This window comes from Podarcis raffonei, chromosome 15, assembly GCF_027172205.1.
Source record: "Podarcis raffonei isolate rPodRaf1 chromosome 15, rPodRaf1.pri, whole genome shotgun sequence".
In the NCBI taxonomy this organism is placed as follows: Eukaryota; Metazoa; Chordata; class Lepidosauria; order Squamata; family Lacertidae; genus Podarcis; species Podarcis raffonei.
The window spans coordinates 13,922,420-13,948,835 of NC_070616.1; the positions used below are offsets into that span (position 1 = coordinate 13,922,420).

At 46.3% G+C, this 26,416-nt stretch overlaps 1 protein-coding gene across 4 annotated transcripts; it reads right to left on the reverse strand.

The window, feature by feature from the left end:
* Positions 1-369: 369 nt before the first annotated feature.
* On the reverse strand, positions 370-24,711 carry MMP28 (matrix metallopeptidase 28). Of its 4 annotated transcripts, none has more exons than XM_053367455.1 (8): positions 24,427-24,710; positions 16,782-16,858; positions 14,355-14,542; positions 9,789-10,010; positions 7,913-8,158; positions 6,256-6,405; positions 4,311-4,478; positions 370-954 (listed from the first exon to the last, which is right to left on the reverse strand). In XM_053367455.1, exons 1-8 carry the CDS (start codon positions 24,532-24,534, stop codon positions 557-559), a joined length of 1,557 nt encoding a protein of 518 aa, XP_053223430.1. In that variant the 5' UTR covers positions 24,535-24,710; the 3' UTR covers positions 370-556. The 4 variants fall into 4 exon arrangements, with proteins under 4 accessions (XP_053223430.1, XP_053223431.1, XP_053223433.1 ...); XM_053367456.1 differs by lacking the exon at positions 24,427-24,710 and adding an exon at positions 17,735-17,925; XM_053367458.1 differs by lacking the exon at positions 24,427-24,710 and adding an exon at positions 16,507-16,654 and having other exon boundaries at positions 16,782-16,857.
* Between the last annotated feature and the right edge of the window lie 1,705 nt (positions 24,712-26,416).

Below are 26,416 nucleotides of genomic sequence, written 5' to 3' on the forward strand. Positions count from 1 at the left end.
TTTCCAGACTTTTCGTGTTGGTGACACACTTTTTAGACATGCATCATTTCGCGATGCAGTAATTCTGTTTTACTAGCAAGCCAGAGGTTAAACTAACCCTTTTGCAGCCCCGGGAGGAGCGTGGGGAGTGTTCACACTACACACCCACACACTGCAGCCGACACACTAACATGTCAAGGCACACAGTTTGGAAAGCTCTGCCATAAGGTTTAGTCAGTTACCAGAGGCAATGGAAGTGCCCACCGCCCCTCCCCTATAATGCTTCTCGATTGGCTAGAATGCCAGCCCGTCCTCTTCCAATCAACGTGGCGCAAGAAGCTGTATCACCCGCCCACTCCGTGTCATGATTTGTCAGGCACCTGATATTCTTCTTCTTTTGCATGAAGAGGTATTCTCTTAGGCTTCACTTACTCCTTTAAAAAAGAAACAAAAGTCCGCTTGCGACAAAATGAAAGGTCAACTTCCAACACCGTCAAGCATCTGACCCACAAACGCTGATCCGAGTTCTGGACTTTGGGAAGTTTGTTATGAAAGCCGTTGAAATTTCTGCAGAAGCTCAGACCACCGCCTGGTTGAGGGCCGCATCCTGGCAACCGAGCCACCCTAGCTGGGAGGCCCATTTCCCACTTTCCACCACCCTCAGCGTATCGGGGTTGAATTTCCAGAACTGGTCGTTTCGGAAGAAGTAAACGAAGCCGTCAGGACGTGTGAGAGCGCCGTTCGCCATGGCAGGCACTCCTCCCCAGTCTTTCAGGCTCCTGGGGTAGTACGGCTCCACTTGGAGGGACTCTCCGCTCACCATGTAGTATTTGGGACCTTTGAAAAGAACCAGATGGTGGAGGGGCTGGAAATAGAGCGCTGTGTCGGGGTGTCGGGGGAGGTCCCCCGTGCTGCTGCACTTCTGGGGGAAGCCGGCGTTCAGGGAAGAGCCTTTGTAGCGCCAGCATCGGCCACCTGCAGGGGGAGACAGAGAGCAGGATGAGGCAAGGCAGATCTTCCTGGCGGTAAGAAAAGTTCAGCAGTGGAACGGAAGGTGGTGGCCTATCCTTCATGGGAGAGGTACTCAAACACAGTTTGGATAGCCATCTGTCAAGGATTCTTTAGCTGAGATTCCTGCAATTCCCTTGGGGTCCCTTCCACCTCTATAATTCTATGGTTCTTTTAAATTAGGCAGGACTGGGTTCTAGCTGTGGCCCTCCAGACATGGTGCTGGACTCCAGGTCCCATCAGCCCCAACAGCCAGCATGGCCAATGGTAGCTGGAGTCCAAGAAGCTAGAATCATAGAATTGTGGAGTTGGAAGGAGGGGTCATCTAGTCCAGCCGCCTGCAATGCAGGGATCTTTTGCCTAATGTGGGGCTCAAACCCACAACCCTGAGATCGAGAGTCTAATGCTCTACCACCTGAGCTATGCTGTTGTGCTGAAGTATAAAGACATACTTTTGGAGACTAAGAAAATGTCTAAACACACACACACACACACACACACAAACACAGTGTGGAAGGTTTAATTTATGTTCCCCAAGACTTATGATCTTTAAGTTTAAAGAGTCCAAAGAGTCTAGAGTAGTGGTTCTCAACCTTTTTTGGGTCACTGCCCCCTCGGTTCCATAAACTCTCACCTCCCGGGTGCCCCACCCTACAGTATAATAAGCATTATTCCAAATAGCAGTTTGCATGACCCACTAAGGAAGACCATAACACAATAAATTTCAAAAGAGTAACCATTAATTGCACATTGATTCAAAATCCAATTGCCTTTTAGCCCCCTCTGGGGAATCCCACCGCTGCCCCGGGGCAATGCCACATACTTTAGGAGCCACTGGCCTAGAGATGAGAGAGAGAGAGAGAGAGAGAGAGAGAGAGAGAGAGAGAGAGAATGAACTTGAAGATGAACTGAAAATCATTCAAAGTTCTGCCCCAAAATGAACTTAATTCACTATCAGTTCACCTGGCAATTCTGGGAACTGAATTCAGGGAAGGTCAGAGGTCTTTGGGCTATTCTGGATAACTTTGTTCAGCTGAACTTGTTCGTTCCATGCGCTGTGACGGGGAGAGCAGGAAACTGATCCAGTGTCAACATCAAGCCCGGCAAGTACTGACACCGTTTACTACACCCCACTTTCTTTCAGATTTCAATAAAAGCATTTCCTAGTTAGCAATGGCTGGCCAGGTATGTACAAGGTTACAGGTGCTGCTTTTATTCTTTTGACTTAAAAAAAAAGGACATCTCTTTCCACAACAGAAAGGGACATTTCCAAGTGTGCTTATGCCATCAGGGCAGCATGAAGCAAAGCCTGCTTTTATTTCTGTAGACATAAAATGTGAAACTGCACATGCTCAGAGGACTTATCCTCCCCCCCCCTGTTTTTTGCCAAGGTTGACAAATTGAGGTTTTTTTTAAAAAAAAAGATTTGGTTTAGCAGGAATGTAGAAGTATGGAATGCAGGTAATGTGTGTGTGTGTGTGTGTGTGTGTGTGAGAGAGAGAGAGAGAGAGAGAGAGAGAGAGAGAGAGAGAGAGATGTTAATTGTATGCTTCACAAATGACATAATACACATGGCTATCTCATGGGTGTAGGAAAGGGGTGGCAGGGGAGCGGTCTGTCCCAGGTGCCATCATGGAGGGGGGTGACAAATTATCAAGGAACAATGACTGCCCTACTAGGGCGGTTCATAAAAATCTTTTTTTTTTTTAAATGCCTGCTCCAAAGGTCTTATCTAACTACACTAGGGATTATATAGCTATATATGAAATTTCATGCCTATCAGTTAATATCTTGACCCTCCGCCATGAAAATAGCTGTTTAACTGGCTGTTTTCTTATGTCGTGAAGGCTGAAATTTCAATTCAGTGGAGCAGGCATTTTCGAAAAAAAGTTCACTTTGCAGGTTTTTTAAAATAAATTTTATTAAATAAATAAACAATAAATATAAATAAAATAACACAAGCCAAAACACAATCCATCCTGTAGATTTAAGTATCTGTCCATAGTCGCCTACTTGTTATCAGAGGCCCAGAATCCACATTCCTTTGTAAGAAAATATAAAATAACGTAAAACCATTTTTGCAGGGGGGGGGGACGGAATTAATGTGGGGGTGAGAAGAATTTTCCGTACCGGGTACCACCTGACCTTCCTACACTTCTGGGCTATCTAAGCCGCACTCCCCATAAAAGTTCATTGTCCTGGATAGTAGAATTCCAGACTGCACCTCAGCTAACAGCCAGGAGATGGCAGCAGGGTTTGTCTTATGATCTTAACAACGCAAATCTAAAACACATTTGATTTAATGGGAAGCCAATTCTCGGGCATTCAAAGAGAATTTGATTTTGAGTAAGCAGGTGTATAACTAGAGTCTTGGAGCAGGTGCCAAGACTGAACAACAGGGCTCCCAGCTTAAATCCATATAGCCCAGTGGGGTAAGATGACTGAGCTTGGAAACAGAAGTCCTTGGTTTGAATCTCAGCTGTGAGCTCTCTAGATCTGTGGTTCCCAACCTGTGGTCTGTGGACTCTGGGGGGGTCTACATAACTCACCCAGAGGGTCTGTGGTACCATTCACATAACAAAAACTACCAGAGAGATATCAAAATTGTCAAAAGTAGGGGGTCCATGGCTTGGCTTTTGAAAAAGTACACAGTTACAGTAGTACCTCGGGTTACATACTCTTCAGGTTACATATGCTTCAGGTTACAGACTCCGCTAACCCAGAAATAATACCTTGGGTTAAGAACTTTGCTTCAGGATGAGAACAGAAATCGTGCTCTAGTGGTGTGGCAGCAGCGAGAGGCCCCATTAGCTAAAGTGGTGCTTCAGGTTAAGAACAGTTTCAGGTTAAGTACGGACCTCTGGAACGAATCAAGTACGTAACCAGAGGTATCACTGTACTAAGCTAATTGGGAACCACTGCTCTAGATTCTCCTCTCAGCCTCAATCTTCCCAATAAAAAAATGGGTGTGATAAATACTGGTCAACCACTACAGCAGGGATGGTGGACCTTGGGCTCAGAGGCCAAATGTGTAACTCTAGGCCTTTCTATCTGGCCCTCAGGACTCTCCAGAGGCCACACCTTCACCAACCCTACTTTGCCCCTCCTCAACCCTGAGTGCCTCTTGCCCTCCTGGTAACTTCTCTGGTATCTCGATGATCATTAGCATGTTCTGGAAAGGCAGGGCACTGCTTTTACGTCCAAATCACAGATGGGAAGGTGGAGGCTTACAAAGAGAGGAGCTTTCCTAAGGTCATTGGGAAGTGCCAGGATGATGTAAAGATCTGTACTCCCCACCTCACAGACAACTCCAGTCAAGCTACCTTTGAAGAAATAGAACTTCCCGTCTTCCTCAGAGAAAGCCGCAGCATCAATGGTGGACGGGAGCCCCGGCCACATGGATCGGAGCAAGTCTGGACCAGTAGCATTGCCTCCTTTGGATACAATCCAGTAATGGCCACCTTTGAATATATAGAGATTGTCTTCCAGATCTGTTCAAAAATAAAGAGAAGGTGCGTGAGAGGGTCTTGTGTCTGAGCGAGAGATCAGAAACCCAGGTACTTAGGGTTCCTGCAGGAATATATCAACATAAGAAGAGCCAGCTGGATCAGGCCATTGGCTCATCTAGTCCAGCATCTTCTTCTTACAGTCGCCAACCAGATAGTTATGGGAAGCCATCAAGCAGGACCTGAGCCCAAGAGCCCTCTCCCCTCCTGTGGTTTCCAACAACTGGTATTCAGAAGCACTGCTGCCTCTGGCTGTGGGGTCAAGAGCATAGGCATCTTGGCTAATAGCTGCCCATAGATTTATCCTCCATGCCTTTGTTCAACCATCTTTTTAAAACCATCACTGCCCCCCTGAGGGAGGGAGTTCCATAGTTTAATTATGAAGAAGGACTTCCTTTTATCTGTCCTGAATCTTCCAGCATTCAGCTTCGTGGGGTGTCCACAACTTTTCATACTTGGACAGAGGGAGGAAAACGTTTCTCTGTCCACCTTCTCACAATTGTATGAACTTCTATTGTTCTCTTACTCACATTTTCTCTAAACTAAAAAAATTCCAAATGCTGTAACCTTTCTTCACATGGGAGTCGTGACATTCCCTTGATCAGTTCGGTTGCCCTTTTCTGAACCTTTAAATATCCTTTTTGAGATGAGGTAACCAGAACTACACAACTCTGATAGGGGATTGAGGAATTTACTTGGGCTGACTCGGGGGGGGGGAGCTGTCTGGAATTCTGAAAATACCCCCCACCGCACCCCCAGAATCTGCCCCAGTGGATCATGTCGTGAGAGTAGAATCTACCCCAAGTGCACTTTCAATTGCAGATTTTACCCAGAAGTAAACATAATCCTTCCTGGATATTGCCACCTGCATGGTAGCAAACATGCTTGTTATCCATTATAGGTTGGGTCTGTTGTTTTCTAGGTAGAAAAAGATTATGAAATGTGTGGAAGAAACTCCAACACAAATGGATCCTGGGATGAAGACTGAAGTGGTTATAGTGCTCTCTTTCTAAAAACAGAACAGGGCATAAATTATCCTCCAGAAATTCCCAACAGAGTCCTCTGTTTGGGGAATGTTTTCATCCCAACCAATAGAAAATACTGGGATAAAAAAAAAATCCCACACTTCCCATGCAGTTTTCCACAGAAAAACTGATGCAGGGAAACAAAATTTAAAGTGCCCTTCTCCTGACACAACATACATACAACTTTGTTTAGGGATAATTTGTGTAGCCCGAGATCCATTGGAGTTTGGCTTCCCTTAGGAAAATGCCCCAGAAAGCAGTCTGTGCACAGTCCTAACCATGTTTACCCCGAAATATGCCCTATTGAATATATGGGGCTTACTCCCTGGTAAGTGGGGTTAGGATCAGGGTCTGCTGAAGAACCTGTTAAGGAGCTTTATTCATTTACACTTTTTTATCTAAGCATTTAAAAACCATCTTTCTTAGACAGCAGGGTGGGGTACAAAATAAGACACCCAGAGTGGCTGGGGAAATCCAGCCAGATGGGCAGGCTATAAATAATAAATTGTGATGGTGATGATGATGATGATGATGATGATGACACACAAACTCCAGAAAGGTCATTCTACCATAGGAGAAAAGAAATGAAAAATCAAAGTATTTAATCCAATCAAAACAACTCTGAAAGGCTGTGCCTAATGCAATAGGACAGCCTCCACAGGAATTTTACTGTCCAAGTTTGGCCTTTGGCCACCATCCTGCACCCATTCTCCAGTTGATGCACTATCTCTTCTTACCCATGGTTATGGCATCAAAGAATGACCAGCAGTAATGAGAACTGTGGTCACTGCCCTGGTGCTCAGTGCCTTCAAGATCCTGGCTCCAGTCCTGGAAGTGAGCAAATAATTTTCCTGGGAGCTGGACCACAGACCCCCGGGGAGGCTTGCCTGCCAAAAAGAAATCACAAGCTTCCATCAAAACAGTCACTGGGCTTTAGTGTCTATTCTTGGAAAGTGCTCATGGGCACTGCCTATGTCGAACTTCCATGTTCAGAAGCAGTGTACTGCCAGGCTAGAAATAAAATTTAAAAATCTGGGTCCATGCAAATATGTGGTATTTAGCTGTGCAACCTGTCCCAGACTTCAGGCTCAGGGTGGGTCAGGGTTGAAGCAGAAGGCGAAGGGCACACTTTGTGTATATATCAGGTAAAGTTGCATAAGAAACATAGTCATTCTTCATAATCCACACTCTTCTGAATTCTGCAATGCAGTTTCTCAGCTAAGCTGCTGTGATTCCTGCATTGCAGGGGTTTGCGATAGATGACCCTTGGGGTCCCTTCAAATTCCACAGTTCATTGATTCTATGATTCTTAGTAATATATACAAAAATGTATATATTAAAGCAACATAAAAATGCACTATATTAGGCAAAATTGCATACAAGAATGTGAGTGTTAGCAGAAATTTTGCACTAAAATGCTGGTGCTTTTTCATGAGGACTTTAAAAGAAAATCTGCAAAATGTTGTGGAAATGAACATAAGAATGGAAAAATTAGAAACTGAGGACACCCCCCCCACCGTACGTTTACAGCACTACAGTATCACATGGGTTTTCCCCAAGAATCATGAGAAGTTTGCTAAGGGTGCTGAGAGTTATTTGGCTGCCCCTTTTCCTCTCGCCCCGCTACAACTCCCAGGGTGGTTTAATTTTTCACAGGGTACTCTGGGAATTGTAGCTCTGGGAGGGGAATAATGGAGTCCCCTAACAACTCTCAACACCCTGAAGAAACTACAGCTCCCAGAATTCTTTAGTAGAAGCCATGACTGTTTAAAGTGGTTTCATGGTGCTATAAATGTATGGGACGAAGGTGGCCTGAGAGAGACAAAAACTGCCAGATTCAAGCATCCCTAGTTCCCATCCCCATTCATATGATTCACACGGTTGGAAAGGACCTCAAAGCTCATCCTTTCCAACCACCTGAAATCTATTTGCCGCAATTTCCCTCCTAGGTGATCCAGCCTCTGCTTAAAAACCCCTAACAAAGGTGTGGAATATGATATACGTATATCCATACAGTTTTGTGCTGAGAACCCACCACCGTCAAGGGCAATTGGTGCGACTGTTAAGCAATCCCTAGTTTACAGCAGTTCAGCATCATCCCACTTGAGAAACCATGGATCTGTGTTCCTCCTCCTTAAGAAAACAGGCACAGGATGTGGTAGAGGTGAGAGCCAGTGGGGTGTAGTGGTTAGTATGTGAGACTAGGACCTGGGAGAGACCAGGATTCCAATCCCTCATTTGACCATGAAGGCTGTGACCTGGTCGACCTCTCAGGCTTGTCGTGGGGATTAAATGAGGCGAGAGAATTATGTACGCCACCTTGAGCTCCTTGGATGAAGAGGTGAGATTTAAAGACAATAAAATAACAATAAATCACAAGCGAACCACGTTTACCGTATAAGTTCTGGACGGACAGGATGTCATCCCAGTTCAGGACAAAATCCTTGCCCAGTTTCTTGTAGTAAGGGGACATGAGGGCACTGCGCACAGGGGAGTGCTCCAGGCCCAGAGTGTGGCCGATCTCATGCGCCACCACCACAAAGAGGTTGCGCCCCTTCCTGCTGTCCAGCGACCACCTCTCGTCGTTGTCGAAGTGAGCCTCGCCCCGGCGGGGGAAGAAGGCATGTGCCAGGGCGCCCCCTGGGGGTGAGAGAGGAGATGCCATTAGACTTCCCAAGAGCAGCGGTCTCATCCACACATTAAAAGGCAGGAGTCCTCTTTTCTGCAACCCGTCTTCGTGGAGACCGAATGATTCCTTCTGTTTATCAAAAATACTCGTAAACCACCCTTCATTTTCCACAGAGACCATGCAAGGCATAGATTAAGCTAATCATGCAAAAAATCATGTTTAAAAAGTGAAGCAATCTCGAACCCTGGACCCTGTGGTAGTTCTCCTGGCCAATGAAATCGACTCAAATCCTGCCATTCCTCACAAGAAGCTGCAGTCATACTCAAAATTGCTAAACACAGGAAGTTTGCATTGGGTACCTCTAGGCATGGGTGGCTTGGGAGGGTGTGGGGGATTGCTTTGCCTGAGCATTTAATGGGATCACAGAATTTTAGGATCAGAAGGAATCCCAAGGGTCATCTAGTCCAACCCCCTGCAATGCAGGAATCACAGCTGAAGAATCCCCGATATATGGCCATACAACCTCTGCTCAAAAACTTCCAGTGAAGGGGAGTCCACCACAGAGGATTCTAACAGAGATTTCAAAACAAGACCATGTTGATGTTGTATGATCTCCACCAATATGCTTTGTAAATAAAACTAGCACACTGCACTTCACATGCCTCTCTGTGGCGAGGCTACCTTATCAACCTGTGAATCTTACATCCAAAACATCCCTTATAGGAATCTATTTTATTATGATCCCTGTAAAAGTGAATCGAGCTTTCTGTTTCTTTTATTCATTCATGCACAGTTCATTTCTTTGTTGTCTTGTTTCTGCGGTTTTGTTTTTGAACACTCAATCAGCACAACTGTAAAAGAAATGATCAGGAGTCCCTAACCTTTTTTTGGGGGGGGGGGGAATCCAGAGGCATATTTGGAAATCTGGTTAACTGTCATAGACACTGTAAAATACCCATTTCACCAAAGCCCCAAACCAAACCTTCCTGCTGAGGAACAGCAAAACACTTGGAAGTACAGTCGTGCCTTGGAAGTCAAACGGAATCCATTCCGGAAGTCCGTTCGCCTTCCAAAACGTTCGAAAACCAGAATGCGGCTTCTGATTGGCTGCAGAAAACTCCTGCAGCCAATCGGAAGCCGCAGAAGCCCCAACGGACGTTCAGCTTCCAAAAATAGTTCGCAAACTGGAACAGTCACTTCCGGGTTTGCGATGTTCAGGAGCTAAAATGTTTGGAAACTAAGCTGTTTGACTTCCAAGGTACAAGTGTACCTGGAGATGCTATCAGGGAATGAACCTGGAACTATTCCACTATTGGGCCATTGCCCTTCCACAAGGCATGGGTGGGAGACTTGCAGCTCTCTGGGTGTTGTGGGACTCCCAACTCCTACCAGTGGCGTAGCGTGGGTTGTCAGCACCCGGGGCAAGGCAAGTAATTTGCGCCCCCTAACCCGTGGATTTGCACCCCCTAACCCTAACCCCCAGATGTTGCGCCCGGTGCAGCCGGCCCCCCCTGCACCCCCCACGCTACGCCACTGACTCCTACCAGCATCAGCCAGCCTGGCCAGCAACAAAGGGTTATGGGGGTTAGGAACCCAGCAACATCTGGCAAGCCAGGGCTTACAAAGGAAGGACACGAGTACCTGGTCCATCAAAGGCGTTGTCCACACCATCGTTGTGGTCCCCGTGGAAGAAGGTCAGGCGGATGTCGGCGGGATCCCCCGCAGCCTCCCAGAAAACCAAAGAGGAGACATTGCTCCAGAGCTCAAAGGCTGCTTTCACTGCCTGGCGCACCTGATGCTCAGGTAAGTACCGGGGCCAGTTCACCACCCGGTAAGTCAGGTGTCGCTTGTACCATTTGCCACCTATGAAAAGGAAGAGACAGAATCATAGATCGGAGGAGTCGGAAGGTACTCAAAGGGTCATCTCATCCATCCTCCTGCAATGCAGGAATCACAGCTCAAGAATGCCTGACACGTGGCCATCCAACCTCTGCTTTAAAATCTCCTACGAAGGAGAGTTCCGCTCCACTGTCAAACAGCTCTTAGTGTCACAAAGTTCTTCCTAAAGCTCATTTGAAGTCCTTATGAAAATCCACCAGCATTTTAGTGCCAATTCCTATAATATACACAAGTTTGTATTCAATGTATCCTAACACACACATTTCTGCAAGGCAATTTTGTCTGATCTAATGAATTTTTGAGCATTGCTTTCACTAATATCTACATTTTTATGCACCTTGTACCCTAAGATCTGCATTTCCCCCTACCCATTACTCAGTTGGAGAACTGCACTGCAAAATTTGGAGGAGTGTGCACGGCTGTGTTTCAGTTTGCGTGTTGTTTTGGAAATGGCAAAATCAGGTAGGTTCCCTTTTAAACGTGAACTGAACAAGACTTCTCTCCCCTCCCAACTCCAGACAAAGAGACAAGAAAATATTCTTTTAGCTTGAAAACCTCTTACAAAAATGTTTCCTCTCTGTTGGGGGGAGGGCTGGCTTCCTGCTAGGACACAGGATAAACAATGAGCTCACAAGAACTATTGAGGCAGATGTCAAGGGAGCCTAGAATACCTCCGATTGGGGCTGGGAGGGAATTAAATAATATTATCATTATCATTTATCTGTTTATGTGCTGGTTACAGTGCACATGCATATAATAATATGCAAAGATTGCTTGTCTTTTTAACAGAACCAGTAAACAAATAATTCTCTCTTCTTACTGAGAATCATAGAATTTTACTTTCTGGGAAGGAATAAAAACTCCATGCTGATAAACTTAATATCAAGAGTTTCAGAATGTTCCCTTGGACACAGTGCCTGTCAAAAGCCTGATTCTTGTCAAGACATGTAATCAGGCACTCTCCTGCGGCGATTAAAAAATGTCTCTAGGTGACTGGGCTGGAAGACTTATAAAATGGTAAACATAAACTTGTCCTCACCGCCCCCCCAACCTCAAATGACTAATGCAGGCTAGCAAACAATTGTTGTGGCCTCCTGACTTTCTGTGTGCCCCACCCCCCAATCTCCCATCTCCCACTGCAACCCGCAGCAGGGCTGAAAAGTCACACCTAACCCTGGGCGTGGTGCAAATCTGTTTTAACTCCCCCCAAAGCAATTGCAGTGATTAAATTCCGTTCTTGAAACATGACTCAAACATCTGAGCGCTGCCCTCGAGGATCCCTGGAATGGATTCAAGCTGTAGTCATGTTCCCAGAGGGAAGATACACATATTTCTAAATGCCAATCCAATCCCAGGTGTGTTTCTTTGCAGGAGCGAGTTGGAGGGCAGTGGAGAAGAAGTTAAGATGGAGCTAAGATGGGTCTGGTCCAGAGGGTCCTTCTGGTGCAAAACTCTTCTGTTTGTCCTGTGATTTCTAGGTGAGGATCCAAGATGTTTTTCTTGTGTCCTCCCTGGAAAACCTGCTGTTTACTCCTGAATCAAAACAAACATCCATCAGACTCTCCCTGCCCATTGGGGCACCCGGCTGACCACCGGGAGACCAGGGTGCTAGACTTTTGGTCTGATCCAACTGCAGGGGTCTTCTTACATCCTTTTGCATGAAGTGCCAAGCTGTCAGTCACCCAAGTTGTTGCTACATTATACAGCGCTGTCCCGCCAACATATAGTTAGGCTTAATTGCTGAAGGGCGCGAGAATGCGGGAGTCGTGCCAACAGAGTGGTCTGCTTCATGTCAGAAAGGACAGACATGTGAAAACAACACAGAGGCAAATTGGGGCGCAGAGTCCTGGCTTTTTCTTCCCCCGCCGTCGGGAACAGATGCTGCCTTGTCAGGCACAGTTTGAGGCCTCCTAGAGCAATTGCCTAATCTCCCCATTTTACATTTCCCACGGCTGGCCTAAAGCACAGCTGCTCATTCGGCTGTCTAGGAAAGATCTCCAGGCAGGGGATCTGGTCAACAGAGAAAGTCCAGTCCCAGCACCTGGATTTTCCCAATGCACAAGAATATTGTTCAGAGCTTACGTTAACTGCTCCTAAAAACAAGACCCTGCCTGCAGCTTTCATGGTGCAAAGTGCTGGCTGTGAACTATAACATCCTAAATGGTTCAGGAGAACCAGAACGCCCAGAAGACTGATGAACCTGCCTGGTCTTTAAGATGGTCTTCCCAGGCCATTCTTTCCCACCTGCCCAGCTTAGCAGGGATTAGCATGGCAAGATGTCCTGCTTGACAACAGGGATGGCCATATCTGCTTTTCAACAGCATGATATATCAGCAGCTAACTATTGCAATATACTGATATATCACGAAGGCTGGAATGTATCTTGGCTACTTCTTCCTTCCCACCTTAGGGGAGAAAGAAGCAGGCAAGAGACATTGCCCAGCCCTCCAGCTGAGGAAGCCCCCACACCACTCTGGCTCACATGAGCTGGAGGGGCAGGGAGGCTTCCTTAAACTGCTCAGCTGGGGGGCAGGAAGCTCCAGGAGTGACCAAGGGAGAGTATCCAGGGCCTTGAAATCACCCATCAGCGGTGCCTGGACAGCAAACTGTGCAGACACACAGCTTTCCTGGTCACTATCTTCCACTGTTATGAAATGTATTTCTATTTAAATGATAGTCATCACTTCTAATCCTGCATCTGTTAAAATAAAGGTAAAGGGACCACTGACCATTAGGTCCACTTGTGGCCAACTCTGGGGTTGCGGCGCTCATCTCGCTTTATTGGCCGAGGGAGCTGGCGTACAGCTTCTGGGTCATGTGGCCAGCATGACTAAGCCGCTTCTGGTGAACCGGAGCAGCGCACGGAAACGCCGTTTACCTTCCCGCCAGAGCAGTACCTATTTATCTACTTTCACTTTGACGTGCTTTCGAACTGCTAGGTTGGCAGGAGCAGGGACCGAGCAACGGGAGCTCACCCCATCCCGGGGATTCGAACCACCGACCTTCTGATTAGCAAGTCCTAGGCTCTGTGGTTTAACCCACAGCGCCACCCACGTCCCTTCTGCATCTGTTAGTACTATTTAAAAATCTAGCAATATGTGATACAAACCTGGTTGACTTCTTTCTGGGAGTGATGCAGTTCTTAATTTTTGGCTGTGGGTAAGCAGCTACTCTAATTGAGAGTCTGTAGAGAGCACAGAAAGTTGCCTTAGAGCCGTGGTTCCCCACAGGGGGGCAATTTGATTTTTAAGGGGGGCAATTTGGAAGCTTGTTTAGACCAGTCAATGGCTTTTTAGGCTTTCTAAACCACTGGACCTAGGGCTTGCCAAACGGAAGGTCAGTGGTTCAAATCCCCGTGTCGGAGTGAACTCCTGTTGCTCGGTCCCAGCTCCTGCCAACCTAGCAGTTCAAAAGCACGTCAAAGTGCAAGTAGATAAATAGATACCGCTCCGGCAGGAAGGTAAACGGCGTTTCCGTGCACTGCTCTGGTTTCACCAGAAGTGGCTCAGTCATGCTGGCCACATGACCCGAAAAAATTGTCTGCAGACAAACGCCGGCTCCCTCGGCCAGTAAAGCGAGATGAGCACCACAACCCCAGAGTCATTTGCGACTGGACTTAACTGTCAGGGGTCCTTTACCTTTTACCACGTGAATAGGAGTTCACTTTTTGAATAATAAGAATTATATGTCACGGGGATGGGGGCATCAGGATTTAAGAGATGCTTAGGTGGGGCATGGCCAAAAAAAGGTTGGGAATCACTGCCTTAGAGTGAATCAGACTATTGGTCCATCAAGCTCAGCATTGTCTGCACTGACTGGTTGCAGACCGCCAGGTTTCTCACACACAAAATCATCCCAGCCCTGCTTGGAGATGCTGTCCGGAACTGAACCTTCTGCATGAAAAGCAGATGTCCTTCACTGAGTCACAGCCCTTCCCCAGAGGGCGGCAATGGCTCTGACCCTGCAGCCTAACACAGTCAAGCACACTCAGCCACTGAATACTCCTGGTCCCATAGGAGGAACAGTGAAATCCGATGACACTGGCCACTGGTGGGACAGTTTCACTATCTGTCTTCCTATGTACATATGAACGTAAGGCTGTCATCACGCAGCCCCGCCATTGGAAGATTTGTAGTGCTGCATCACAATCCTGGATTTGCATGAAGTCGGGGTGGGATAGGGGAGCAAAAGAGAAGGCAGGCTGCACCACACCAGAGGCTGTGGCACGGGGCACAGAAAAGAGGGGCACTGAGAGGGGGAAAGTGCTGCTTTAAAACAACAGCAGAGGAAAACCCCAGAAAGACTTACTCTGATGAGAGAACCGTTTCCGGCGCCTCCTCCTGACCGCCCTTCCCGAAAGCATCGAATCCACCCTGTCCTTCCATGCGGATCGGCTGTCTAGGTCATTCACGCCGCATCGGGGGAGGCTCATGTGGCGGATGGTGGAGGCGTCGAGGGCACCGCTGAGGGGCAGGTGGTACACCCACTGGAATTCCCTGCAAGAGAGGAGGACTTGGTTGGCCGATGATGCTTGTTGGTCTAGGTCTCTAGGTTGAGATCCGCATCACATACTTAAAGCACATGGCTTCCTCAGGAGAGTCTGGGCACAGTAGCTTTCTCCTCACCAAACTACAATCCCAGCAGTCATCACAAACTACAGTTCCCAAGATTCTTTGGGGGAAGAAGCTATGTGCTTTAAATGTATGGGTTGTGTGTGGCCTATGTCTGATTCTCACCTGGGATGCAAGAGGCCATAAATTCCCCTGAGGAACCGAGGGCTGTACCTTGAAGGATGGGCCGTGGCTCAGCAGTAGAGCATCTCCTTTGCATGCAGACGGCACCGGGTTCAATCCCCAATGGTGTTTCCAGGGAGGGCTGGGAGGGACTCATGTCTGAACTCCTGGTGGGCAGCTGGCCAGTCAGTGTGGACAATCCTGAACTAGATGGACCTGTGGTCTGACTCTGGATAAGACAGCTTCCCATGTTCCCATTTAAACTAGCCCTTTATCCAGATCCACGAGGACTAGAATATTGCCTAATTTTTTGGGGAAGAGTTGTAGCAACAGAGGCGACTCTCTGAATGCAAAAGGTCCCAGGTTCTTGGCTGCTTGGCAGCCCGGGTGAAAAATTTATTTATTACATTTATATCACACCTTTTCTTCCAAGCAGCTCAAGGTGGTGTGCACATGTTTCTCCCTTTCCCCAATTCACACTCACAACAACCCTGTGAGGTAGGTTAGGATGAGAGGCAGGGCCTGGCCCCCAGGGTCACCCAGCTGAGCTGCATGGCTGAACCAGGACTGGAACCCTGGTCTGCCCCCCCAAGACCCTAGTCCAGTGCTCTAACCACTACACCTCACTGTCCCCTTCACCCTGCCATAAAGCAGTGGCGTCATATGATTGAAACACTCAGTGTAACTTTGTTTTTTGAACAGGGAAGTACTTTCAATAGTGGGCTTTGGCAGCGACAGTGGGATAAGGGCAGAGGGAGAAAATTTAAATAATAATAATAATAATAAATTCTCAGAAGGAGTGTTTGAAGATGGCTGGAGTCCAGAATGCAGCAATGGCATTTCTGGAATCTTCCAGCCGGGCCCGAATTGCAACATTTGTACAGATCTTGTCCTCCACAGGAGGCTAGGCCCATACAAGGGAAAACGACAGAGCAGAGGCCTCACTCTGTGCTTTGAGTAAGAGAGAGAGCAGCAAGACTGAGCAGAACGGGATGGGTTTTACGGGCCAGGCTTCAGAGTTGGGGGAGCTGCAATTCCAATGCAGCTGTCTTAAAGCAGAATGTCTTAAAGCAGCTGAAGTAATATTAACATGCAGGCCTTCAGAATCTGCCTGGCGCTGTCCTCCTGAGGCAGCCCACTCACTCCGCATCATAAGAGAGAGCAAGCAGGGAGACAACGCTTTAATAAAATGCGCACGTGTTTATTTATGGACCCCTCCAGACAGGCGTTTTATTGTGGGCATGTTCTGCAACAAGGCCTTGACGCAATAATAATGCCCTAGCGGTGGGTTTACAGTCATACCTCATGTTACGTCCGCTTCATGTTACGTTCTTTCAGGATACGCCCCGCAGTGACCCAGAAGTACCGGAAAGGGTTACTTCCGGGTTTCGCCGCTCGCGCATGCTCAGACGCGCAAAATGACATCACACGCATGCGCAGAAGCAGCGAATCGCAACCCGCGCGTGCACAGACGCGCCACTGCGGGTTGTGCTCTTTTCATGTTGCGAACCGGCCTCTGGAACGGATCCTGTTCGCAACCAGAGGTACCACTGTATTTTGCTTTATGGGTTATTCAGCAATGCTCCCTCACTGATGACACATGAATGCTAATGCATCCCAATAGCTAGACAAGTACAAAACTCCAGAATGCTCATGGGGAAAAGCTCCTCTCCCTCTCTCATAACACTAGCAGTCATGGGCGAGGTGGTGCCCTCGTGCCCTCAGACCTTGCAACATCATTGGGTGCCGCACTGCAGGAACCTGTAGGCCTCCTAATGTTGTTCGACTCCCATCAGCCCCAGTCAGCATGGTCAATGGCCAGGGACAATGGGCCTTGTAGTCCACAACTTCTGGTGGGCACCTCGTTGGCTAGCCCTGGACATATAAGTAAAATGGAAGAAGGAGGAATGGTCTGTCTCTGCATGCTCCATTCCACATTGACAAACTTGGGACAAGGCCAGATTGACAATGGTGGCAGCCACAGGACAGCCATCACACTTACCTAATGGCCTCTGAGAATTCAGCTGGATCCAACCCTCGGTGCATGGACCCAAAGTAGCCATATTTTCTAAGGAACTTCTAAAATCAAAAGAAGAGGGGGATTAAAAATTAGATCAAGATTGTCAGAAAATGTTGATCTTTTATGCACAGAGGATCCTACTGCCCAGATTATGCAGTAAATGTTATTTATATTATATTATATTAGGGTTAGGGTTATATTATATTATATTATATTATTACATTACATTACATTACATTACATTACATTACATTACATTACAGTGGTACCTCAGTTTTCGAACGTAATCCATTTTGGAAGACCGTTTGAGTTCCGAAATGTTCAAAAACTGAAAACTCAAAATGGAAGCCTCAGACTGGAAAGCTCAATACTGTACAGAAAACTCAACACAGAAGCCGCATGGTATGTTCGACTTCTAAGGCACGTTCAAAAACTGAAACGTTTGTCAGTGGAGACATTCGAAAACCGAGATACCATTATATTATATTATATTATAATATTATATTATAAGGCTTCCTCAACCTCAGCCCTCTAGATGTTTTTGGCCTACAACTCCCATGATCCCTAGCTAGCAGGACCAGTGGTCAGGGATGATGAGAATTGTAGTCTCAAAATATCTGGAGGGCCAAGGTTGAGGAAGCCTGTATTATGATTATATTATATTATTATATTTTCATACACTGCTTGATTGTAAGAAACCTCAAAGTGATTTACAAATAGAAGAAAACAAGGACATTTTTAGAAAAAAAACAAATTAAAACATTCAGAAAAATTAAACCAGCAACAAGCTGGTTTTCACAGGGGAGTAACATGCTCCCTGTAAGTGGACCCAGTCAGCAGCCTGGACGCAGCATTCAGGAACAGCTAAAGCTTCCAAGCACTTTTCGGGGGCATGGTGGTGTATCTTTATGTCACTTCAATTTCTTTTTGTGCACCTTTTACTCCTGCCAAGAAGCGGCTCCCCTTCCGAACTGCAAAAAAACCTCGAGCTTTTGTTCACAGTCCATTCAGTCTGGCTGAGCCTAGCCTCTTCATTCCAGAGTGAGTTTGTGTGCCGGCTCTGTTCTCCCTTCCCCTTATCAGCCCAGATTCCGGACATAAACACCACCCCATGGAACAAAAAAGCAGAAGCCATAAATTTTTCCATTTCTCTGGAGAGCCAGCCAGTCATCAGAGACCCTCCACCCCGAGGCCTGCTAGATGTGAGATGCCACATACCTGGGACAGCAGACCTGGGGCGAGGGGGATGGAGAGGAGACAGGAGGGTCTTTGTTTTATTTTCCCTTTTTTTGCTGCTGTTCCTCTGTCCTTGCAGCAAAAGGGAAATACAGGCAAAATGAGGGGGCAGGAATTATTGTTGTTTGGTTTTAATTTATTACCTGCCCTTCACCCTAAAGTGCCAGGATGGGTTACAATCTAAGACACAATATTAAAAACAATTTTAAAAGTTTACAATTACAAAAAATACAATCACAAAAAATCTAATAAAAAGTAACAAAATTTCATACGATTGTTTAACATTAGACTTAGATTTTCAGTCTTTCTGCATTAGAAATCTTCAAGGCTAGCTTCTAAAAAGAGATTAATAGAGAGAGAAACGGTTTAATATCCAAAAGTTTATAATCCTGCACATTTCAGCGCTATCTGGTCCTTCATCAGGTAAAGTGGAGATGGCATAACAAAATCCTAAGTATCTGTATCTTTAAATCCCCTGGTGAAGGAACTGGAAGCTTTAATCATATTGTGTGGATCAGTCCTCTCTCTCTCTTCCTGTATAGGAGTGTATGGTAAGATTTTTCCTCGCTTTCCACAACAGAGAATATCTCCAAGACATCAGGTCTTCCCACTGCCCAACCCTCCAATTTTCACCTTTTGTGAAACAGTCAACATTGGGGAGAAACCTTGCCAACATACATACCCCTCAACCGGCCCATTTTAAGCGGGACATCCCGAAAATTACAGAAGCCATCTTGGCTTTTGATGGGCTCCTGGAATGTCCTGCTTGGCTCCTGCGAGATCGTGGCCCTGAAAGATGCAAGCTTTTGGGCGCCGTGCTCTCATCCAAGTCACATGATTTGCCTGGGAGTGTGGCCCCAAAAGACTCATATCCCTGTTTTCCTCCCAGGCATGTTGGAGTGTATGTGTCAATTTCACTAATGCTGGACCACTCAGAAATACTTAAATGAGCCTTTCCCAGGCAGGGCCCCAACCTCTAGCTGTTATGGACTACAAATCCCATCAACCCCAGCTGGGGCTGGTGGGAGTTGGAGTCCAAAACCTCTGGAAGGTGCTGGCTAGGGAAGCCTGACTTAAACCCACCAAAGAGACAAAGGTGAGACTGACATGCCTTTCCCCTGTTTCAGCAGTGCTAGGGACATTGATGAAACTCCTCTTTGTTAGACTCTACTTGGTGCTTATTTTACTCTTTTTGTTTGCAAAAGCGCCAAATCAACCTTGGGCCCCTCACGAATGGCAAGTTTTTGCATGTAAGAACTTAAGGCGATCCTGCTGGATCAAGTCTAGCATCTTGTTCTCACAGTGGGCACCAGGTCCCTATGGGAAGCCCACCACCTTTCGTGGTTGCCAGCAACTGGTATTCAGGAGTATTGCTGCCTCCAACTGTGGAGACAGAACATAGTCTTCTCCTCCATGAATTTGCCTAATTCTCCGTTAAAGTCATCCAAGTGGGTGGACATCACTGGCTGCCGCAGGAGTGAGTTCCATAGTTTAACGTGAAGAAGCACTTTTATCTGTCCTGAATCTTCCAACTTTCAGCTTCATTGGCTGCCCATGATTTCCAGCATAGTAAGAGAGGGTATTTGCTGCGTATACAGTGGTACCTCAGGTTAATAACTTAATTCGTTCCAGAGGTCCATTCTTAACCTGAAACTGTTCTTAACCTGAGGTACCACTTTAGCTAATGGGGCCTCCTGCTGCCACTGCACCGCTGCCACACGATTTCTGTTCTCATCCTGAAGTAAAGTTCTTAACCCGAGGTACTACTTCCGGGTTAGCAGAGTCTGTAACCTGAAGTGCTTGTAACCCGAAGCGTTTGTAACCCGAGGTACCACTGTATTCTGGATATATTCTGCTTCAGCTTGTTCTGCAATGCTTCCCCAACGCTACCACATTGGTGCTGTCCAGAAGGGTTATAGTGAAACAAAAGCAGGACAAAAATTAACCAGTACATTTGTAATATGAAAGACTTACGGGATTTCAGCAGGAAGTTACTGTGTTTGCACTGACTGGAAATGAAACCTTTGCAGTAACAAACAGTACTGAAAGCAGAATCGTGTGTGGCTGCCCCAAAAGCACCATAAGAACAAATCATCATGAATGTGTGATTAAAAAAAAGTCTGAATTTAATTGGAGAATCTGAATTTGCCAGCATGTGAATGAGAGTCAGTGTGGTGTAGTGGTTAGAGTGTCACACTAGGACCTGGGAGAGATCAGGGTTCAAATTCCCACACAGTCACATGGAAGCTCACTGGGTGACCTTGAGCCAGTCCCTGCCTCTCAGTCTAAATTATTTCACAGGGTTGTTGTTGTGGGAATGGTGCATCCGAAATGTTGTGCAAAGGGTTAATGCTATAGCATAGAATCTTGTGATGTCATATATACTGAGGCATTTCACCCCAAGTTCAGTTATCAACTGTGTGAGAGTTTCAACAGTGAAAGCAGCAAGTGTGTTGTGTACGCTGCTACCTGTCCTCAGAGTCAGTCTGTAAATATCAGTCAGTCTCAGATACAAATTTGTGTAAAATATGTTTCAGTAACACAAGTATTAGCTACCTCTCTTGTACATTCAATCTGACCAGAGCAAGTACAGCAGGTACAAGTCATATGTTGTTTTTAAACTTTGAAAAGCAAGTGTTGCCAGGTTTTTCTAGGAGAAAAGAGAACTATTAAAAACGGGTCAAACCACCCAGGCCAACTTCTGCACAACTCTGTAAAGTACAATTACCACAGTTGTGGGGCTCGAATGTGAAGAGAGGAGAAACATGTACGCTACCTTGAGCTCCTTGGAGAAAATATGGGATATAAATGCCGTGCAGCGCAACTGAATCCCACCCCAAAATGGCAAAATCTGGAAGCAGCCTGTCTAATCACAGCAGGGCACTCTGTATGAGCTCCTAAACTAAGCAGGTCAGGAAAAATCTTCTCCCAAAATAGCTGGAGGTGACATGATGATGATGATGATGAAGAAGAAGAAGAAGAAGAAAAGCATAACCGGTGGACTGCAGTGATGTTTGTCATTAAAGTGCTTGAAAAGGAACGTGAGATTTCTACCTTTGCATGCTAAAAGCATACAGCTTGTTTCAGGTGTGACAGTGAAGTTGTGCCCCCAATTTTAATTCAGGGGTCAGGTGGGATGTACTTCAGCGATCATGAAATTTGGGGGACACTGGGGGGAAATGCATTCAGTATGCTAAGAAAAGCAAGCATAAAATAAACCCAAAGTGGTATGCACTGTCCCTCTGCCCCCATTTTGTTCTCACAGCGACACTATGATGTAGGTTTTTCTTTTCCTTTTTGCACACCAGTGCTGAGTTAGAAGACATTTGTTCACCTCCTCCTCCTCCCCCAGGCAGAGCCTAATTCTGGTTACAAGCTCTCCAGATAACAGCAGCGCAACCTTAACTGATTAGATGAAGGCATCCAGCTTAGAGATAGATATATTAAAATTGATAGATCAGATAGATGACAGCTTTCAAGGCTCTGCTGTCGATCCTGAGGCCATAGTAAACAGCCTCTCTTAAGACTCCAAGCCTCTCTTAAGATTCCAAGCAGCTTCTCTTCCCCCACCCTGTTCTCCCTCCAAGCCTGCAAAGGAGGAAATGCCCTTTTCTATAGAATATTCCATAAGGCAGGAAACAAACAGGAGACCTTTCCATAGCCCTCTGCCTCTCAGATCCTTGTTTAGCATAATGGAGGATGGGTTGAATACAGACAAAAGAAAGCTCTCCAGATGGTGTGGGCCAGAGGCTGTGCTCAGAAAGCCACAGGCCAGGAAGGCATGTAAAGAAAGAGATGTATTGAGCGCATATGTATTGTGTGCTTTTTAGCATGTTTATAAGGGATCTACTGTAGAGTTAGGAGTGAGCAGTGAAGTGGCCACGTTTGCTGATGATGCTAAATTGTTTGGGAGTAAGCAATCGTAATTTCACATATAGACTCACGGGGTATGAACTGGAGGTGACGGACCAGGAATGAGATCTTGGGATTGTAGTGGATAGCTCAATGGAGATGTCAACGCAATGTGCGGTTGCTACGAAAAAGGCAAACTCCATGCAAGGGATCATTAGGAAATGAAATGAAAATCATATAGGACTGTAGAGCTGGAAGGGGCCAAATAAAACTGCCAATACAGTGGTACCTCGGGTTACAGATGCTTCAGGTTACAGATACTTCAGGTTACAGACTCCACTAACCCAGAAATAGTACCTCAGGTTAAGAACTTTGCTTCAGGATGAGAACAGAAATTTTGTGGCAGCGGGAGGCCCCATTAGCTAAAATGGTACCTCAGATTAAGAACAGTTTCAGGTTAAGAACAGACCTCCGGAACGAATTAAGTTCTTAACCCAAGGTACCACTGTATCATAATACCATTATACAAATCTATGGTGAGACTGCATTTGGACACTGGTCGTCTCACCTCAAAAAGGATGTTGTTGATGAAGGAGGGTGGAGTGACTCCCCTATGGTGAAAGGTTTGGGACTTCTTAGTCCAGAGAATAGATGAGTAAGAGATGGCACAAAAGAAGTTTATAAAATGATATATGGTCACGGAGAAAGTGGACAGAGAAAAAATTTCCTCCCTCTCATAACACCAGAACTCATGGGCATCCAGTGAAGTTGGAAGTTTCGGAACAGATAAAAGGAAGGACTTCTTCACACAGTTGAGAAACTATGGAACTCACTCTCACAGGAGAAATGCACCAGGCCGGGCCCATTCGTGGTACAGCTTCTGGAGAATGCTGAATAGAACGCCTTTTTACCCTGTCTTTTGATACTTGAGGGGTATATTTTTAGAGCCCTGCTTATTTCTGTACAGTGGTACTTCGGGTTAAGTACTTAATTCGTTCTGGAGCTCTGTTCTTAACCTGGAACTGTTCTTAACCTCAAACACCACTTTAGCTAATGGGGCCTCCCGCTGCCGCCGTGCCGCCGGAGCACGATTTCTGTTCTCATCCTGAAGCAAAGTTCTTAACCTGAAGCACTATTTCTGGGTTAGCAGAGTCTGTAACTTGAAGCGTATGTAACCTGAAGCGTATGTAACCCGAGGTACCACTGTAATTGTAAATTGCTTTAAACAGTTTTTTAAAAAATAAATAAATTGTGTTTTAATTTGTTGCCCTGGAACATTAGGGAAAAGGGCAGGTAATTAAGAACAGACACACATCCCTTTGAATTCTAGGAACATAGGAGACCGAGTCAGATCATTGATTCATCTAGCTCAGTACTGTCTATATTGAGTGGCAGAGGCTCTCTGGGATTTTAGGCTGGGGGTCTCTTCCAGCCTAGGTGGAGATGCCAGGGATTGAATTTGGAGCCTTCTGCAAGCAAGGCAGGTGCTCTAGCACTGAGCTACCGACCTTCACCTAAAAATAAAAAAAGAATCCAGTCCTCATGCCTCTGGTTAATGGCACAATTAAATAGGAACATGGGCAGTTGCTTCAAACTAAGTTAGACCATTGGGTCTATCTGGCTCAGTACAGTGGTACCTCAGGTTACATATGCTTCAGGTTACATACGCTTCAGGTTACAGACTCCGCTAACCCAGAAATAGTGCTTCAGGTTAAGAACTTTGCATCAGGATGAGAACAGAAATCGGGCTCCGGTGGCGCGGCAGCAGCAGGAGGCCCCATTAGCTAAAGTGGTGCTTCAGGTTAAGAACAGTTTCAGGTTAAGAACAGGCCTCCGGAACGATTTAAGTACTTAACCCGAGGTAGCACTGTATTCCCTATACTGACTGGCAGCAGCTCCCCAAGATTTCAGGCAGGGCTCTCTCTCAGCCCTACCTGGAGATGCCAGGAATTGAATTTGGGACCTTCTCAATGCAAGACAGATGCTCTGACCACTGAGCTATGGTGCCTTCTCTGCTGTTCGTGTCTGCAGATTTTGGGAGCCGTCACTCAGCTTCCTTTCCCATCAGGGCATAACTCATCGCTCCCTGCTGGAGTCTTGTAACTTTCTGCCACACATTTACTCCTCTGATTTATGTTCCAGACAGCAATAGCATGATAGCATTGGGGACGCATCTTGGCACAAGCTAAATCAGAAAAAACCTACCAATGATGCCCTGCTGTTGTGCCATAATTATTGCAGGAAACACCCACATTAAAATAGAATAAAAACCCACCAGTCTGAAGGTGCCCAGGAAGGTAATATTTCTCCACATGCTGGTGTTTCTGAAAGTTGGAGAGGGCTCTTTCTCTCTCTCTCTCTCTCTCTCTCTCTCTCTCTCTCTCTCTCTCTCTCTCTCTCTCACACACACACACACACAATTGAGTTTAAAAACAGAAACTCATTTGCATCCAGTTAGCCAGAAGAGTTCATGAGCACCTCTTTCTTGGGAAGAAATCTGGGCATTAACCCCTCCCTTCCCTGCTCTTGGGAGCCTCACCTCCGCCTCCTGCCGGCTCTCAGCCCCCGCCCGGCCGAGCCCCGCGGTGTCTCCTCGGGAGTAGAGCCGCGACAGAAGCAGGAGACCCAGGATCGGGGCTGCGGCCATCGCCCAGCCGGATGAGAGCTGCTCTCCGGAGCCCTGCTCAGCCTCCTTCTCTCCCTCCCATCCGGCGGCGCCGGCTGAGCACGCCCAGAGGAGACGGCAGGAAGGCAGGCAGGCAGGCAGGCAGGCAGGCAGCTGGCGGGCTGAGCAGCTCCAGCCCTCGCGCAGACACACAAACGCAACCTCGACGAGGCTTTCCCCTTTTCCTTAGGCTGGACAGCTTGAAGGGGCCACTCCCCTTCCCCACTCGGCGTCTTTTTGCGCGGCAGGCAGAAATCCAACAGGGGTAGCCAACGCCCGTGCGTTGTGAGTCTAATGAAACACCTCGAAGTGTGCTAGCGATAAAAAAGGACAACGATCAAAACGATATTAACATATATTTTCTCTTTCTCGCTCTAATATATATTAATGATTAACGGTATTAACAATATTAACATATTAATAAGTATTAAGCCATTTCATGTATACGGTATACTGTGCGCCCACGTATAAATGATTTCATATAACAAAACAAAACCATTTCTCATACACACACACACAACCCCATACAGATGCAGAGTGAAATTTCACAAAAGTCCCCTTAAAAGGCTTGTTGAAAAAGGAAAGTCTTTTGTAGGAGTCAAAAGACAATGGAATCATAGGATTGTAGAGCTTGAAGGATCATCTAGTCCAACCCCTTGCAATGCAGCATCCGTGACAGATGGCCATCCAGCCTCTGCTTAAAACCTCCGGAGGGAGCCCATAGAGACAGCACCTTTCGGATATGTAAGGGCAGGGAGTTCCGAAGGCAATTTCAATTACATTTATATACAGTGGTACCTCGGGTTACATACACTTCAGGTTACAGACTCCGCTGACCCAGAAATAGTACCTCAGGTTAAGAGCTTTGCTTCAGGATGAGAACAGAAATCATGCTGTGGCAGCGGGAGGCCCCATTAGCTAAAGTGGTACCTCAGGTTAAGAACAGTTTCAGGTTAAGAACGGACCTCTGGAAAGAATTAAGTACTTAACCTGAGGTACCACTGTAGTTTCCAGCAACTGGTATTCTGAAGCATTGCTTCCTCCAGCTGTGGAGGCAGAGAAGAACCATTGTGGCTAGTAGCCATTGAAATATTTTGATGCTTTTTGTTTCTTTTGACCTCTTCCGTATCTTATTTGAATTGAAATAAACATAGTGTAAATAATAATAATAATGATAAATGTCAGTGGATGGGTAATTTGAGTATGCACTTTTTTACTTTAAGTTTTTTTTAAGGTGTTTAAAATTATTATTATTATTATTATTATTACACCACAAAAGAGAAAGTCTTGTGGAACAGCAATCCATGCCACTGCGGTTTTGCAGGTGTGAAACCATCCAGATTGTTGTTTGTTTGCTCTGGTTACATGACTGCCAACAACCCCTGTTGATGTCAAAACCGTCCTGGCAGCATCTCGGAGCAGGAATTCCTTTGGAAACAACAATAAGTCCTGCTCCCGATGCATCTGTGTTGTTGCGAGATGTTTCTAGGAAGTAAGGAGAGCCAACTGTTATTCCACTTAAGAACATGTGTTTGGACGGCAGTTGGCCACATTCCACATAGGTAACGGTAGGGAACTAACTGTATGGCTTGACAGCAGTGAAAAGGACCTAGCGGTCATAGCAGACCACAAGCTTAACATCAATCAATTGTGTGATGATGATGATGATGCAGCAGCAGCAGCAGCAGCAAGAAGGAGTTGGGGGTGTTGAGCCTGGAAAAGAGGCTCATATAAGCATATATAAGGTATCAGGGATCTAAAATCAAAGGTTGGAATGGTTATGTGTGTGTGTTTTGCAGTCATTGAGAAGTTAACAATTTATTTAACAATATTTAGCATTTCCAGGTGTTCAAAGTTCTTTATG